The 16,743-nt window shown below is 37.7% G+C and overlaps 1 protein-coding gene across 1 annotated transcript in view; it reads right to left on the bottom strand.

The window, feature by feature from the left end:
- ADGRB3 (adhesion G protein-coupled receptor B3) overlaps nt 1-16,743 on the bottom strand; it is an 841,452-nt gene that overhangs the window by 20,671 nt on the left and 804,038 nt on the right. The window contains exon 29 of the mRNA XM_006159627.3: nt 11,726-12,369. Coding sequence (XP_006159689.1) covers nt 11,726-12,369 — 644 coding nt within the window. The remainder of the gene's footprint in view (nt 1-11,725; nt 12,370-16,743) is intronic.

Here is a 16,743-nt window from a genome sequence, read left to right as displayed (position 1 = left end):
CAGCTTATAGTTTTCATTTCTATCAAATTTTCCGGGCCCTCTAAATGTCCATGTCTTATTGGGTCATTGGGAAAGTCATGATGGATATCTGCAGAGAAAACTACGTCATGACTTTCCTGATAACCTTAATATATAAATCTCAATGACAAATGTTTTGGAATTTGATAGGCTTTATGACAGGAAAATCCTTTTAACTACAATTCCTTGGAACTAAAGTATTTATTCTAATTCAGTAAAAGAAGTAACAGGTTTTTTACATCCAAGAAAAATGTAGGTGCAGATGTCTTACAGTGTTCCTCCATGGTTCTGACTGATAAACAGTTTCTGAATCTAGTTACAGATAAACATGCATTAATAAAATAAAGTAATTGGCAAGAGGCCTGATAAAATCAGGAAATAGAATTAGAATAAAATAAATGCAATCCCATGTGATAATACATGATATTAGTATGAAGAAGATATTCTTAGCATCTGTTCCAGGAAGCCACTGGGTTCTTAGAAGAGTTGAGGTATAGAGGGACATGTATGATAAATATAGAAAAAGGCCCTAGAAAACAAGAATTTCTAATATAGTTTTTTTTAATTGCTAGAAGGCATGTTTGTTTGCCAGACAGAGTGGGAGAAAGCATCCCCCAGTAGGGCGTGGTAATCCTTTCTCTTCCATTTCTCCACTGTGTTGGGATTTGGGGCCCATACACACAGTCATATGTGCCCGGCATGTTTTTCAAGTCACTCAAGCTGGACTCAACCCATGGAGGGCCATATGGGATCTGGCTCTTTTAACCACTAGGCCACTAAAGCTGACCTTGTAGACATTTTTTTTTTTTCCCCGAGGAACTGGAGATGAGACATAAAGTTAATAAATATAGAACAATAAATATTTGGGCAGTCAGAAAATATGTAAACCTTTCAGCAAAATTCTGTTTTGTTTTTCTTCTGAGGCCAATCCAATACCTTCAACTTTTGACTTCACTAACTTTATAAAGAATCATACCAAAAACAGGTGGGAGACTCTATTCTCTATTGTAACTGTTGAACGTTAGGAGAGACGAAAAAGCACTGATACAGTTTATTGAAAACTATGACTAAATTTCTGCAGCTAGAGCTAAAATTGTCATTGCAAAACCAGAACCTCCTGTGTGGCCTACTCCCCAAAGTATGTTCCAGGAGACAGACAGTATTATATCGAAATAAAGTTTTTGTTTTTTAAAAGAAGGTTGAACAGTTTTGAAATAATTTGATTTTGGTATAACTGCTTATGACTGAGAATCCTGCCTTCAAGTACATGAAGAGCTGAAAAGAGAGTGCTTGATTAAATGAAAAATCAGCATCTTGATCTCCCTTTGCTCCTTGTCTCCGATGTCATGCTAGCCTACCTGGTGACACCCTGGAAGCACACAAAAACATGGGGAGGTATTCAAGGGCGACCTCCCTGCCTTCTCCACAGTTACTGTTCTCTGACGGTGCTGTATAAAAAGCCGGCTCTGACACACTGCACCACACTTGGCTGCAGTATGCTAGACTAAATGTCATTGTTTCCATTCTGTTCTTGGATGCTTTGCCTTCTTGGCACTCTGACTCAGCAGGACAATTTTGTAAGTATATGTTAAGGAAATTCCTTCTTAATACAGCAAAATTCAAGCATAGAAACACTTAGTTTTAAGCAATTATTATAAAACATTAGTCATGAGCTTTGCATTCCATTTGAAAATTAAATAGTGAAATCGTACGAAAAAGGTTGTGCTAGCTAGAAGTATAAGCCCTATCGCTGCATGCTTGGAGGGGTCTCCGTTGCCAAAGGTAATAACAGCCATATGTTGCCCTGTTCACTTCTGAATGCAGGGGTGTGTGTCTAAGAGCAGCAAATGCTGATGGATACGTGTTGTTAGACTCCACATTTTAGGAAAAAGAGCAAAAGACGGAAACCTTGAAGAACAGAGATAGATTCTGCTGCTGGGAGCAGATGCAACTTATGTCAATGTGAAATATGGAAAAGAAAATGGATACACTCTTGCAAATAGATCTCTCTCTCTGCTATTTAATTTTATTGAAATTAAATTCTAACACAAAGATATAGCAGAACTGGTAGTCTTGAAGAATTATTCTAAGAAATGAACAAATGGAGCAAACAGATTTTAATCGAAAGAGCCTAAGCATGTTGGTGGCAGTATTGGTGGTGGAGTGGATGGGAAGCAGACTTAGAAATTAAGTAGTGGGAAAAAGATGTAGCAGATTTACAGAGACCATGGGAGATAGAAATTTGTGTAACACTATTCACGTCCCCACATTACAGGTCAAGTATTTATTTCAGTCTCTTACAGTTGTATGAGGTACATGCACATTTGAACATGCTAGCTGCCCTGTGGATGGCAGAGAAAATATCATTTATTAGCCCCATTTGATGAAGTAGGAAAACTGAGGACTAATGGAGTTAAAGCAACTTGCCCATTTCACCTTGGTAATAAGCAAATGAGCTGGGATTCAAACCCAGCTGAGTCTTTTGACTCTAAACACAGCATTTTCCCCACTATCTCTCTGTCTGCTCTGTGACAGAAGGGGATATTTTATAGCCAACATGCCTGTGATATTTTTGTTCCTGGAGCTTATTGTTCCTAGAACTCGGAAAGAATAACATTATATGACCCAGGCAGTCCAATGCTGATAGCGGTGGGACTGAGATGGTTTCTAAGCATAAAACAAAGTCAAATAGATTAACATTTAATTTTCAATTATATTTTGAAAGAGAAAAATATATCAATATATTTATTTCAGAGAAAATCTATGTTGAATAAAATAACTTAAAATAATTCTAATATGAGATAATTTATAAATAATGATACAATAACAAATAATAGCAGTATTCTCTACCTCCAGATGTTACTAACCCCTTTGCAAAATCTAGTTTATCTTAACAAAGTATCAAACATTGGAAAGTTGTGGTGTAAGGGGAAAAAAAAAAACAAAACAGAATGCTCAAATCTGTTCAGTTTTGGTCTGTCTCCACTCTTGGTATACATGCAGCTAACTGGAAAGTCTTCCAAACTTTTGAAGTTTGTTGAAACCATGACTGACTTCTATTTTTTATTCCAAGGTCCTCTGAGCTCTCTCGAATGCTACTAGAAGGTATGAGAGTGATTAAGAATGATGGTTTTATGTTTTTAAAATGAGAATTAACTAAGAAAAGTGATCAAGCCATAATGATTTTTCTGATAGGCTAGTTTTAAAAAGTGTGACCCAGACACTGTGGCACAGTGGTAACTTCAGTTCCAGCAAGGCTGGAAGCCATATGGACACTGCAGGTATGGATCCTCAGGTCAGCCTGAAAGCACAGGGGCACAGTCTGTGGCCGCCCAGGATCTCGACGAACCTGAGGGTGGGGAAAGGAAACCGCAGCATGACGAGACCTTTCCAAGTGTGTACTCTCTCTCGTGTGTGTGCACACGCACTATCATAATTTTTAAAAAATCTGTATGTAAATACAAGATAAATCAGGGTAATGTTGAAATATTTTGTGAAGATATAAATACTTCTGCCCATTCATCCTCAATTTCCCAAATAACTTGATACAAATGATGTTTTTTGTCACTGCGGATGTTTCTTCTATTCTGATTCCTCTTCCCAATCTACTTAGAATTCACCCTAACTCGTATTCTGGTCCCAACAATCCATTAAAATTCTTGTCAAAGGCTTCTGATGAACTGCCTGTGGCCATATTTCAAGGTCAGTTTTCTGTCCTCATTTTACTGGACTCTCAGAAGCTCTTCAAAGGCAACCCCGACCTTATTAAACACTTATCATCTCTCAGCTTTCTTTCTCCTTTTTATGTGCTACAGCTCTTTCTCAAGTCTCCTGCGTTGGCTTTTAATTTCCTTTCTTCTAAATGTTGAGTTCCTGAGTTCTCTTCTTTCTCATACATTCTCTACTGGATAACACTATTCATTCTCGCGATTTTAAATACCATCTTTAAAATGCCAACATCCTTCCTTTCTTCATGTCTTCCCTGTTATAGAAAATGGTGTACATTTATTTGGTCAAGCCAGAGACTTAGGAGTTACCTTTCATTCCTTTCTGCTCCTGCCCCTCTACGTTACAGCCACCAGCGTGTGCTGTGGTATCTCTGAAACACGCCTTGATCTGGCCACTCCTTTGCATCTCCACTTTCACTTCTGCATTCGAGGCACTCTCACCTCCTGTCTGGATTACTTTAGTAATCTCCTCGCTGGCCTTCCAGCTTTCTGCTCCACCCTATCTCCTTACAGCCACTGGCTCCTCATCCTTTCTTTTCTTAATTATCAAAGTGATGGATGTGTGGATAAATGGGGAGATGTATGGATGGATACATGGATGGATGGATAAATGGACAGAAGAATGATCAGAACAATCGCTAATGTAATTGTCTCATTTACTTCTATTGCTTTTGAAGGCTCTGCAAAATCTGGTCTCTTTTTCCTATTCCTTTTCTGAATGAGCTCTCCCCTTACCACAGAGGTCTTCTGAAAATATGAGAAAACGCCAAGCTCTTTCCTGCCTGAGGACCTCTGCTCTGCATTTTCTTTTGCCTGAAATATTTCCACACTGTCCAGCTCTTTGCAAACCATGTTCCTTGTCAACTGTATTTCTTACTCTGTCCAGCACTTCCAAACGCTTTCTATCCATTTTATCTGAAGACTCTCCCTCACATTTCATGGTTATTTCTTAGTACGGCAAACTGTTTTGCATGATTTATTTGTACAATGAGTGATTTTTGTCTCCCCAGTAGAGTTTGTTCTTCGTGGGGGCAGGATTACTTTTATATTCCCTGTATCTACCAGAGGGTGTGGCATAACAGGAGATATTCACAAAATTACTGATGAACTATCGAAGGAGTTGCACTCTGGCAACCAAATAATGTGACGTTTTGTTTTTGTTTTACTGAGAGAGTTTGGATAAGCAGGTGAACCACACACACACACACACACACACACATACACACCCCATTATAAATAGATCAACTGACAGCCAAGAGAAACAAGACAATTTACACCAAGGCAAGCTTATCACTAATAGAAGAGAGCAATTCTTTAGGATGATTTAAGAGTGAGAAAATGTACCAAAGGATGAGCCGTTCAGAGGAATACTTAGTGTGTGTACAGAGGCCCTTCTCCATATGTAAGTCTTGGAGAGTAATGAGTAATTTCTCAAAGGGAATACTTCATTGTTTGTGTCACTGCAAATTAATCTGGACAAGACACTAGAAGATTCACAGCAAGTAATAAATTCCACTAACTAATAAATGGCAATATGACTGTCATTAAAAGTTTCTATTACAGGGTGAGCAATGAACCCAACTGCCAGGAGAAAGTCTTGCTAACAGCTCCATTAAAAACAGCTGTGGGGCCAGCCTGTCGTGCAGTGAAGGCAATCGGGTCCCACACAGTCGACTGCGCACTCGGGTTCCAGAGTCAGTGGCTTGATGTGCACGTGTGTGCATGCCCAAAATCCCAAAGGACGGAGGAGAAGGGACTGTGGCATAACCATTCCCCATGGGAGAGTGCCTTGTCTTTCTCTCTATCCCTTGTCAGCAGGTGCACACACCCTCTGGTAAAAATTTAAAAAGATAGCCATGTAATAAAATCAAAATGACTTTTAATCAGCTGACTTTTGCTCATGTGTCTGTATAAAACACAAAATTCCCTAAACAGTAAAGAAGGACAAACCTTCCCTTCACCAGAACCACATAAGAAAAAAGAAAAAAAAAAAGTTGTTTCTGCCCATGGTCAGCTTGGTAATGGTTTCTGTTAGCAACAGTCTCCCAGTTCTTAAGGGAGGTCATAACATTTTGTCTAATATCCCAAATATCGATTTAAGAGAGCATTCAAGCTTCTTTGCAGAAATTCAGGGCATAATGGTAATGACATAATAATAACATAACCTTACATCTGAAGTGCTTCTTACAAGTTTCAATGGGTTTTCAGGTACATTATCTAATTAGATATTCACAACAGCTATAAGAGGTGTCTGTGATGTGATATTATCACCAAAATATTTTAACTTTAAAAACCATTATGCTGAGAGCTCTATAATTCACGTCCAGAGGAAATCTCACATGAAAATTTAGACTAGAATGGTGTCTTTTTCCATCCATTTACAAATTCAGAGAGATTTTTCTGAGAATGTTTTTGGATATATAGATCCAAGTTTAGGCATAAATAGAAAAGCTGAAGCAGCAAAACTTTCTGGTTTCGATAAAATAATTTCAAAGTGACTATCAGACTTTACGAGTTATCAGGATCTTTTATTATTAAGAAAAAATAAGAGGAGGTAAACAGAGATCATTTCATGTGTTTATATTTGAGCAAAACGTTCTATAAGAATTAAAGTGAGTGGGCCAGCAGGTGGCATGGCAGTTAGGTTCTGGACTCCCATATTGGTGGTAGAAACAAGACAATTTACACCAAGGCAAGCTTATCACTAATAGAAGAGAGCAATTCTTTAGGATGATTTAAGAGTGAGAAAATGTACCAAAGGATGAGCCGTTCAGAGGAATACTTAGTGTGTGTACAGAGGCCCTTCTCCATATGTAAGTCTTGGAGAGTAATGAGTAATTTCTCAAAGGGAATACTTCATTGTTTGTGTCACTGCAAATTAATCTGGACAAGACACTAGAAGATTCACAGCAAGTAATAAATTCCACTAACTAATAAATGGCAATATGACTGTCATTAAAAGTTTCTATTACAGGGTGAGCAATGAACCCAACTGCCAGGAGAAAGTCTTGCTAACAGCTCCATTAAAAACAGCTGTGGGGCCAGCCTGTCGTGCAGTGAAGGCAATCGGGTCCCACACAGTCGACTGCGCACTCGGGTTCCAGAGTCAGTGGCTTGATGTGCACGTGTGTGCATGCCCAAAATCCCAAAGGACGGAGGAGAAGGGACTGTGGCATAACCATTCCCCATGGGAGAGTGCCTTGTCTTTCTCTCTATCCCTTGTCAGCAGGTGCACACACCCTCTGGTAAAAATTTAAAAAGATAGCCATGTAATAAAATCAAAATGACTTTTAATCAGCTGACTTTTGCTCATGTGTCTGTATAAAACACAAAATTCCCTAAACAGTAAAGAAGGACAAACCTTCCCTTCACCAGAACCACATAAGAAAAAAGAAAAAAAAAAAGTTGTTTCTGCCCATGGTCAGCTTGGTAATGGTTTCTGTTAGCAACAGTCTCCCAGTTCTTAAGGGAGGTCATAACATTTTGTCTAATATCCCAAATATCGATTTAAGAGAGCATTCAAGCTTCTTTGCAGAAATTCAGGGCATAATGGTAATGACATAATAATAACATAACCTTACATCTGAAGTGCTTCTTACAAGTTTCAATGGGTTTTCAGGTACATTATCTAATTAGATATTCACAACAGCTATAAGAGGTGTCTGTGATGTGATATTATCACCAAAATATTTTAACTTTAAAAACCATTATGCTGAGAGCTCTATAATTCACGTCCAGAGGAAATCTCACATGAAAATTTAGACTAGAATGGTGTCTTTTTCCATCCATTTACAAATTCAGAGAGATTTTTCTGAGAATGTTTTTGGATATATAGATCCAAGTTTAGGCATAAATAGAAAAGCTGAAGCAGCAAAACTTTCTGGTTTCGATAAAATAATTTCAAAGTGACTATCAGACTTTACGAGTTATCAGGATCTTTTATTATTAAGAAAAAATAAGAGGAGGTAAACAGAGATCATTTCATGTGTTTATATTTGAGCAAAACGTTCTATAAGAATTAAAGTGAGTGGGCCAGCAGGTGGCATGGCAGTTAGGTTCTGGACTCCCATATTGGTGGTTCAAGTCCCAAACCTGGCAACTTGAAAATCACGTGTGCGTGCCCAGAATCCTGAGCAGCCTGGAGGAAGAGGGATTTTGGAGTGGCCTTTCCCCCTTGAGAGGGAATTCAAGAACCTGTACTGACTCTGACTGCTACAGGAAAAAGGGGAGAGACTAAATCACATGCCAAACAGGCCCAGGATGTCCACATAAGTTGGGAAGACTTTTCAGTGAGCAAATGTTTACTATTCAGATGTAACAGCTACAGACTGTTAAATACCAGTGATTCAAAACAAATACTGACCTGTCTTCTTACAATGATACATTGACATTTTTTCATAAAGTAAACAAATAGAAACAAATAGAAAAAGATTTAAAGAAGATTTCATAGTCTAGAAGTGCTTGAGAACTGTGATCTTTGCCTGCCCTTGCCCCATTGCAAAATCCTAGTGGTTTTTTCCATCGTTTGTTTGCTCTGCAGACGCCACACACTCAACACATTTTGGTCATTAATTGAAGGTGAGTGACTGAAGTGCTGATGCCAATATTCTTCTTCCTAACCTTAAGAAAAGCCGTTAAAGGACATCTAAGGCTGAAGCCATTGTTGTGAAAAATTCCACAGTATTATATTACTGTCACAATTATTTCCTAATTGTGGAAACTCGAAATGTAAAATTTTCAGAAATGCTTAACAAGTCCATTCTGGGAATGACTATAGTTAGGAAGATAACACATTACAAGAAAGAAAGAGACGAGGCGGTATCAGGCACAGAGAAAATCTGGATGTGCTCTCATGCCAAGAAACCTCATGAATTTATTAAACTTTTTACACCCAATAATTGGGGGTTAGCTGAACCAACTTCCCTGAAGGCTGAAGATTTTTTCAGGCACTGCCAGAAAGGGTGGGGAGCCTCCCTCTTTCTTTGTTGCCTCCCGGTTATGGAAATAAATTCTTCTGCTCACTCACCCACTCAAGTCTCTGGGTTTTCTTTTTTTTTCTTTTCTCCCTAAATTCTATTTTTCCTCACTTGTACTTGCCTCATGAATTTCACATTCTGTGCTACAACTGTTAGCTCTTGCCCTCTTCTTTTCCTCTATCTCTTCTCACATTGGCACTTTGTGAAAACCTACTCTTCTGGAGGCAAATTCCTGAATTAATATGAATATTATATCCTTGAAAGGACCCCCAAGGCACTGAGCCTACCCCCATTGTGCCAGTTTCCTAGACTGGGTGTGACCATGGCTTTCATCTCCCTTCCTCACTCTGAGAGAGAAAAAAGATTCAAATTGCTTTCTTGCTTAGGCCTCTTGGGACGCACATATTTACTCGCTTCCATCTTCATGTAATCTCCTAAGACTCAAGATTCCACCTGACTGTAGTTGACCCCCTATGTCCATGTAAATATTATTTCCTCTTTTATTGTCAGAATATCATCTTCCTTGTGGGTCAATCCTGCAGACAGGTCTAGCACAGCTGACAATGCTACTTGACAATGTAACAGGTTGCTCAAAAAGAAATCCATGCCACTGACTTTCTCACAGTCCCATCTCCAGAATTTGTCAGTTGTAAGTGGTTGCCGAATTAGGTCTTTAGCCATTTCATGTCTTTAATCATCATATGACCAAATGTCTGTCAAGGGTTAAAAAGAACTTTAGAGTTACCTTCATGCTCATGCTCAGGGTGATTACTGTATCTTCTATACAATACAAAATTGATCAGGACAGAGAGATTCCACTCTGAGATTTGCTATGCACTTGCTCTGTAACCTTGAACAAATGACTTGACTTTGAGGATTATAACAATTTATCCACTGCACAGAGGTGTTGTGAAGATTAATTAATTCATGTTTTTAAGGTGATTTGAGAATCTGCTAATGAAAGATGCTATATAAATGCTAATTTTTTATTATTCACTTCCACATCTATATATTCTCTTTCTGCTGTCTCCTAAAATGGACACCCTAAGCAATTACTAACTATTAAACTCCTTTAAAGCATGAAAATGAGGAACAGAATCTTCAGTCTGAATCCTGAGTTTCTTTCCTTTTCAAGGTACAAGTCTTACAATCTTTAAGTCATTAACATGCAGATCTTTTGTCAAAATTATAGTTATATGATGCTTATACTAAATAATCAAGATACAGAAATTAGGAAAAATTACAAATCGAATAAAGGAGTATTGGAAAATGCAGTCTATTGTTCAAGCACACATAACCTCTACAATATCAAACCCAACAAGTTTTTTAGGCTTTTGAGTGTAAAACATTTTTTATAACAACCAAAATATTTCAATGTGATTTCATTTTACTCTCTTTGGCACATTTGAAAGAGCTGTTTTATATTGAAAATTCCCATATGGTCATTATGTTTACTTACATTGATATGTTGTTATATGCACACTCGCTGAAAATCCTTTCAAAAATTTTGTGGTTTTGCATACACATTTGGTAGTTTGTGCTTAGATGAAGATTACTGTAGTCGACCTGTCAGTCTCTGTGATATGCACGTTATAAACAGAGAAGCTTCGACAAACTCAGAAGGATGGGATGCTCTCGTGTAGAGGGCAGCTCCAGCTACTCTGGAGCGCACCTGGCCTCACTATTTCTGTCCTTGGTTCTGATGAATGATCTGACCTAGTTATCCACAGAAATACCATTTAGTTTGAAGTTGATCCAGAATTGGGAGATTTCTTCTAGATCTATCCATGATTCTATTTTGTTCTAAAATTTCTTGGACCCAGCTTGGACAATCCTTAAAATGACACTGTTTGCTACATTTCTTTCATCTCTCAGGATGCGTCTTTATTTTGACCTCGTGGAAGGGATGGCTCTGGGGACAGGAAAGGATAATTGCCCTGGGCACTTTTGGACACAGGACATACAGATGTCTGCATAACTCTGGTAGAAAGGGCAGGCAAGCAATAACAGTGTGTATGCGTGATGTTTGAAATAGTGTCTTATGCAACAATCTGTCATGTTAAAACAACTGGAAGTATGTATAAACTAATGCAAGTATTGTTTCACATGATGAACGTACACACCAAGAGCAAGTTACAGCAAAAGTTCAAGGTAAAGGATACAAAAATCACATCCAACTCAGTAACAAGCAAACATGTCAGCAGAAAATAAGACATGGTATTCCTTGAATCATCCTTGATGAATTCTCATGTAATAAAAATGATAATATTTGTTGGCTACTTTCTACTTCGCTATATGGGCAGAAAAGAAGCTGAGACTTCACTAATGTAGTGCAGTCTTTATAACATCTGGTGATGTTATAAAGTACAAATGGCATGTGGTTAGAGTCAGGACCTTAGACCTTAGACTCATGGTCCAATTATATATTTTCTGACACTTTACAATTAAAGACCAAAAGTTTTGGTGGTCTTCTTTCCATAAGTGCAAAACGTTTACACTGAACCATATTGATCGACTGTCAGAAATGGTAGTACCCAGAGAAACATTACAATTTTTTTTTTGTTTCTACATAGAAAAATCCAGATCTCGGTTTAAGTTTATAATGCCATCTGGACACTACTTTACCCATCAAAAGAACCTCTGGTATTCAAGTAGCATAAGGGGATCTTCTGGTTTTGTTTGTTCATTTGTTTGTTTTTCTTTATGAGTGCCTTATATTATTTGGGACAGAACTTGACAGCTATCTTTTAAAATACAGTGAATCTTTTAAAAAAATACCATGATCTTGAATAGAAATATTCTTATGCGCTAGATGAAAAACCCTGTGTCTAGATATTAATTCCAACATGCCAATTAGTCTTATGTGAAGCATTAATTCAAAAACTATCATGTTTTTTCCTCTAATATCAGTGTCACGTGGATGGATCTATATACTGACACATCTATATACTGAATCAATCCATATATTTCAAATACCAAGGAAAGATCGACTCTATCGCTTACCTCTAAAGAGCTCATTGATATCGTTGATCCAGTTTCACTCCTCGATAGTCCTGCATTATCATCCAATTCAGAGGCCATGAAATTCTTTACAGCTGTGCGAGGCTCAAAGGGCAAATTCTGCATATGTTCCTGGGGTGGGAGATGTTGATCTAAGTTCATATTGAACTGGTCCATGACAGGGGGGTTCATGTTGAATTCCGGATTCACTTTGTAGTGCAATAGCCTTTCATGCGGCAAGGTTTCCATGCCAATATTCATTTTGCTTTCCTCTTTCATTGACGGTTGGTTATTTACAGAACTTCTGGGCATCACAATGTAGTCACTTTCCATCATTCTCTCCTGAGGATGGACTATATCCATATCAGCCCCTCTCAAATTGTCATCTGTACATAAGTACACAGTTCTCCGCAATTCACTGTTCTCTTTTTTCAAACATTGATTGCTCAGCTCATTCATACTCATGGGCATGTGCAGACCAGTGGGTTGCTGGATGATGACTTTAGAAATGACATTTCCAGGCAATGTTGAATAGCTTAGCCCTTCAGGGTTTGTCCCCTTTTCTTCTTCATCATCATTTAGGGAAATCCTGGAGAGTGTTCCTGTTATTGTTGCTGCTCGGCAAGGTCCAATATCCTTATGAAGAACTGTGAATGAGAATATAAAAGTTCATAAAAGAGAGTGTGCACATATTTTCATTATTATATTCTATTGTCTCTCTTCCTACGAAACAATTCTCTCAATAAAATGAAAAAAAAAACTTTACAAAATTATCTATCTACTTGTTTATATATGGTCTGGACAACTCAATCATTCTTTACTGATTTCGTTATGTTCTCATAGATCTCAGGTAGCTCACAGCTAAAGTATATCTCAAAGTTGATTAATCGACCTTCAGAAATCTCTGTGTACCCTCCTTAAACAATCCTGTCTGACTTTTTGGAGGTAAGGTAGTAAACCAGAGTCACTTTTCCATCAATCTACTACAAAAGGATTTTTATAAAATTACACATATATTCACACAAAATACACAAGCAGTTTTTCTCAGAAGCTTTCACCCTAAAGTGTTCTAGAAGTTCTATTCTTTAAAACTCTTCTTAAAGGAGATTATCCATGAGAATTCATCCTACTAGATTAGGAATCCCTCCAACAATTATGCATATTGAAAATTAATGAGCATTTATCCATTGAAGTCCATATGGTCAAGGTAGATAAAGGATTTAAAAGTATTTATCATCTTTAGTTCTGTATAGAAAAAAAAAAAAGTCTTGAAAACCTCAATCCATATGCTTGAATGCCCTTGGAGGTATTCACTGCCAAATGAGTTTATGAATTAAAAACTGTATGAGCCTCTGAAAACGCCATGCCATTTTAAGTCTGAAATATTGCAAGTTAGGGAAAAAAAAAACTTACTGTATGAAAAGGAACAAAATGAAAATACAAACCAAACCAAATAAAAACAAATCATTCAACAAGCGTTCATAATTATTTATTTAAAAAATATATATTATATAGATATGTATATAGCATATATGTGTTTTATATATATAAAATATATGAGTAGATGTGTATGCGTGTGTGTTTGCCTCTGTATAACAAAAACCCCAAACCTGGAAAGCATGCTTAGTGGTGAACAACTGTCACTTTTGAAGGAATGAAAAAATAAAACTCTGAAGAAATATTGTCGGTAGCTTTGGTACTGAAGGCACACAGAACAGCACCGTGACAGAGTGGGCTCAACATGTACTTAGTGCTACCTCATTACATCACTTAAATTTCATTAGACAGGACCAGCAGATAGCGTACTGGTTACATCGCTGGACTCCCATGTAGTCAACCTCTGTTAGAGTTCTGGACCTGGTGACTTAAAACTCATGCCGGGCGCGTGTGCGTGCGTGCCCAGGATACCAAGAGGAGAATGGAGGAGAAGGGACTGCGGCATGACCATCCCCCCCGGGGGGGGTGATTTCTCGCTTTCTGTCTATCTTTGTCTCTCCAGCAAGCACACATGCCTTATAGCAAAAATCTTTCTTAAAAAAAAATATTAGGCATGGATAACTGTAAAATACTTGGTTTGCTATCTTCTCATAAATAGTTTCAGGTACCCTAAATTTTGCCTATTTTCATCCAATTTTCAAACAGAATCATTATTATGATTTATAGTAGAGACTGAAAAAAGATTATGAATGCCTTTCTCTGTTACAAAGAAAAGAAACCCTTAATATTTTTTGAAACAAGCATCATTCATGTAATATTTGTTATCTTTAGGAATACTATATCTAGTTATTATATTATTGTCTCTTTATTTTAGAAACTAAAAACCATGTTAAATTTATATCAACTTTTTATTTTATTTATTTTTTTGGAGAGGTTTTTGCTATAGGCCCCGTGCGCTCACCAGACAGATAGAGACAGAGAGACAGAAAGCGAGAAATCACCCCCCGGGGGGGGATGGCCACGCCACAATCCCTTCTCCTCCATTCTCCTCTCGGGATTTTGGGCACACATGCACACGCACCCGGCATGAGTTTAAGCCACCAGGTCCAGGACATGAACCGTGGTCGACTACGTGGGAGTCCAGCGACACAGCCATTACGCTAACTGCTGGTCCCTTATATCAACTTTTTAAAAGATAATTTACAATTTAGTTGTGATAATTTGTATTTAGCTATTATATGTAAAAAAATAATATTTTAGTTATAATAAGTTATTTCCAAACTTGTTAAAAAATAATGGATTGGTAATGAATTGTGATTTCCAGGAACTCTTATGCATGAAAATGTTAATAGGGAAGGTACACTCAATAAATACATTTAATGGTATTCTAGACCAAATACTTTCAATAGGTCTCCGTATTCAGGGAAGACTATTTTTATTCCTTAACTGTACACAAAAATTCATCTAAAACTTATAGCAGTAAAATTTAAAGAAGAGTTATGGGAACCTATTATGTTTCACAAAGGACATATAGATAATTTTATACTTTTATCAATATATTGCAAATTATAAACAAAGTCTGGGTATTAAGTATTGACTTCACAATCTGAATTTGTGCAAGATGCAGTTAGTTTTGCACATGTGTAATATGACTTGTAGTTATGGTAAACATATTTTTATCAAATGATGAAGCCATGTTACTAAAATGTGTACAAATCAAATATGTGGAGAAGTACAATCTTTGTTATGAGGTGTAAGTATTCTATATGAGAGATGTGCCTGTCTTTTAGACTTTAACGTGCACACCCAAAATTTGAATACACAACATAAATAAATCCACACCACCTACACAGGAAAGCATGATGTTGAAGTGATATGGCTCACAAGAAAAGTTAAACGTTGTAAAAGGCAAAAATACAAATAAAATCCAAACCAAACAAAAAGCATCTGGGTGTTTTGCATAATCAGATGTATATTCCACTCTTTAAGGAAAGTGAATTTCACAAAACTGGCAGAAAGATTATGTAGAGTCCATGAATTGAGGCTTCAAACTGAATGTACTTCAATATGAACAGATATTGCTAGAAAAAACACAAAGGAAGTTCCCATGAGCTTAGCTAGAAAGGGCATCAATCAAAAATAAAATCACTGGGACTCAAACCACAGTCGGTCATGTGGGAGCCCAGCGCCTGAACCACCACGCCGCCTGCTGGCCCTATGGCGGACACTGGAAGAATGGAAGGTATAAAAGTATGGAGAGCAATGGTGATGCTGGAGACAGTGCGGGAAGAGGGTGGGACATGGGGGAGGGTGAGAGGAAGGGAATCAAGGGCAAAAAGAGAGAAGCAAAACATGTAAGGGACACAAAAATGGAAAATTATTTGTTGATGGTAATATGAATGATAATATCTTTGACTGAATAAATACATAGTCTATTTATGATGAAAAAATTCATTTAGTATGCTATAATGATACACAGTGATTGAAGTTTAAAAACTTTTTTTAAATTAAATATAAAGACATCGAGGCCAGTAGATGACATGGTAGTTAAGGTTCTGGACCCCTGCATGGCCAACTGCAGTTGCAGACCTGGTGGTTGCTTTTTCATTTTACCTCTCTCTCTCTTTCTCTTGTGAGAGACCATGCCCTATAGCAAATTAAAAAATAGTAATGGTAATGATAATAATAAATGAAGTTAAATAAACAATTTTTTGAGAGGTTTTTCACTATAGGACGTGTGCGCTCGCCAGACAGACAGAGAGAGACAGAGAGACAGAAAATGAGAAACCATCCCACAGGGGGGATGGCCACACCGCAATCTATTCTCCTCTGTTCTCCTCTCGGGATCTTGGGCACACACGCACACGCGCCCGGCTAGAGTTTTAAGCCACCAGGTCTGGGACGTGAACCGAGGTCAACTACATGGGAGTCCAGCGACATAGCCATTATGCTAACTGCTGGTCCCCTAAATAAACAATTCTTTAAAAAATAAATAAAAACTTTAGTGGGGTCAGCAGCTGGCATGGTGGTTAAGGCACTGGATTCCCACATGGCTGACCATGGTCCGAGTCCCAAATGGTGAAGCTTAAAAATAATGCCAGGTGCCTGCATGTGCAAGCCCCAAATCCTGAGAGACGAATGGAAGAGAAGGCACTGTGGCATGGCCATCCCTTCTAGGAGTGGGTTTTTCACTTTTTCTCTCTCTTTCTGTCTGGTGAGCACATGTGCTCTATGGCAAAAAAACAAAAACTAAAACTAAAGCTAAAACTAAAACAAATAAACAAAAAAATAGCAAAAAAATTAGAAAGACGATTATTTTCTAATAATATAATAATACTGACCTGTATTCAGAATGCTAAATCCTAGATATTCAACGCCTGGGAAAAACACGTGGGATAAATACTGAACAGACGAGATCACAGCTTGGGGAGAATGATCTAACACAAAGGTTCTCGAACCTAGGATGTGTCAGCGTTACCTAGATGGCTTAGAACTGGTTCCTGTACCCCATCCCACAATTTCTTTTCTTGTTTTTTTTTTTGTTTTTTTTTTTTTTTTTTTTGAGGGTTTTTTTTTTTGGGACA

The sequence above is a fragment of the Tupaia chinensis genome, unplaced genomic scaffold (genome assembly GCF_000334495.1).
Source record: "Tupaia chinensis unplaced genomic scaffold, TupChi_1.0 Scaffold000639_1, whole genome shotgun sequence".
Lineage (NCBI taxonomy): Eukaryota > Metazoa > Chordata > Mammalia > Scandentia > Tupaiidae > Tupaia > Tupaia belangeri.
Note: the sequence above shows the minus strand (reverse complement) of the source record. Positions and strands in the feature narration are given on the sequence as shown.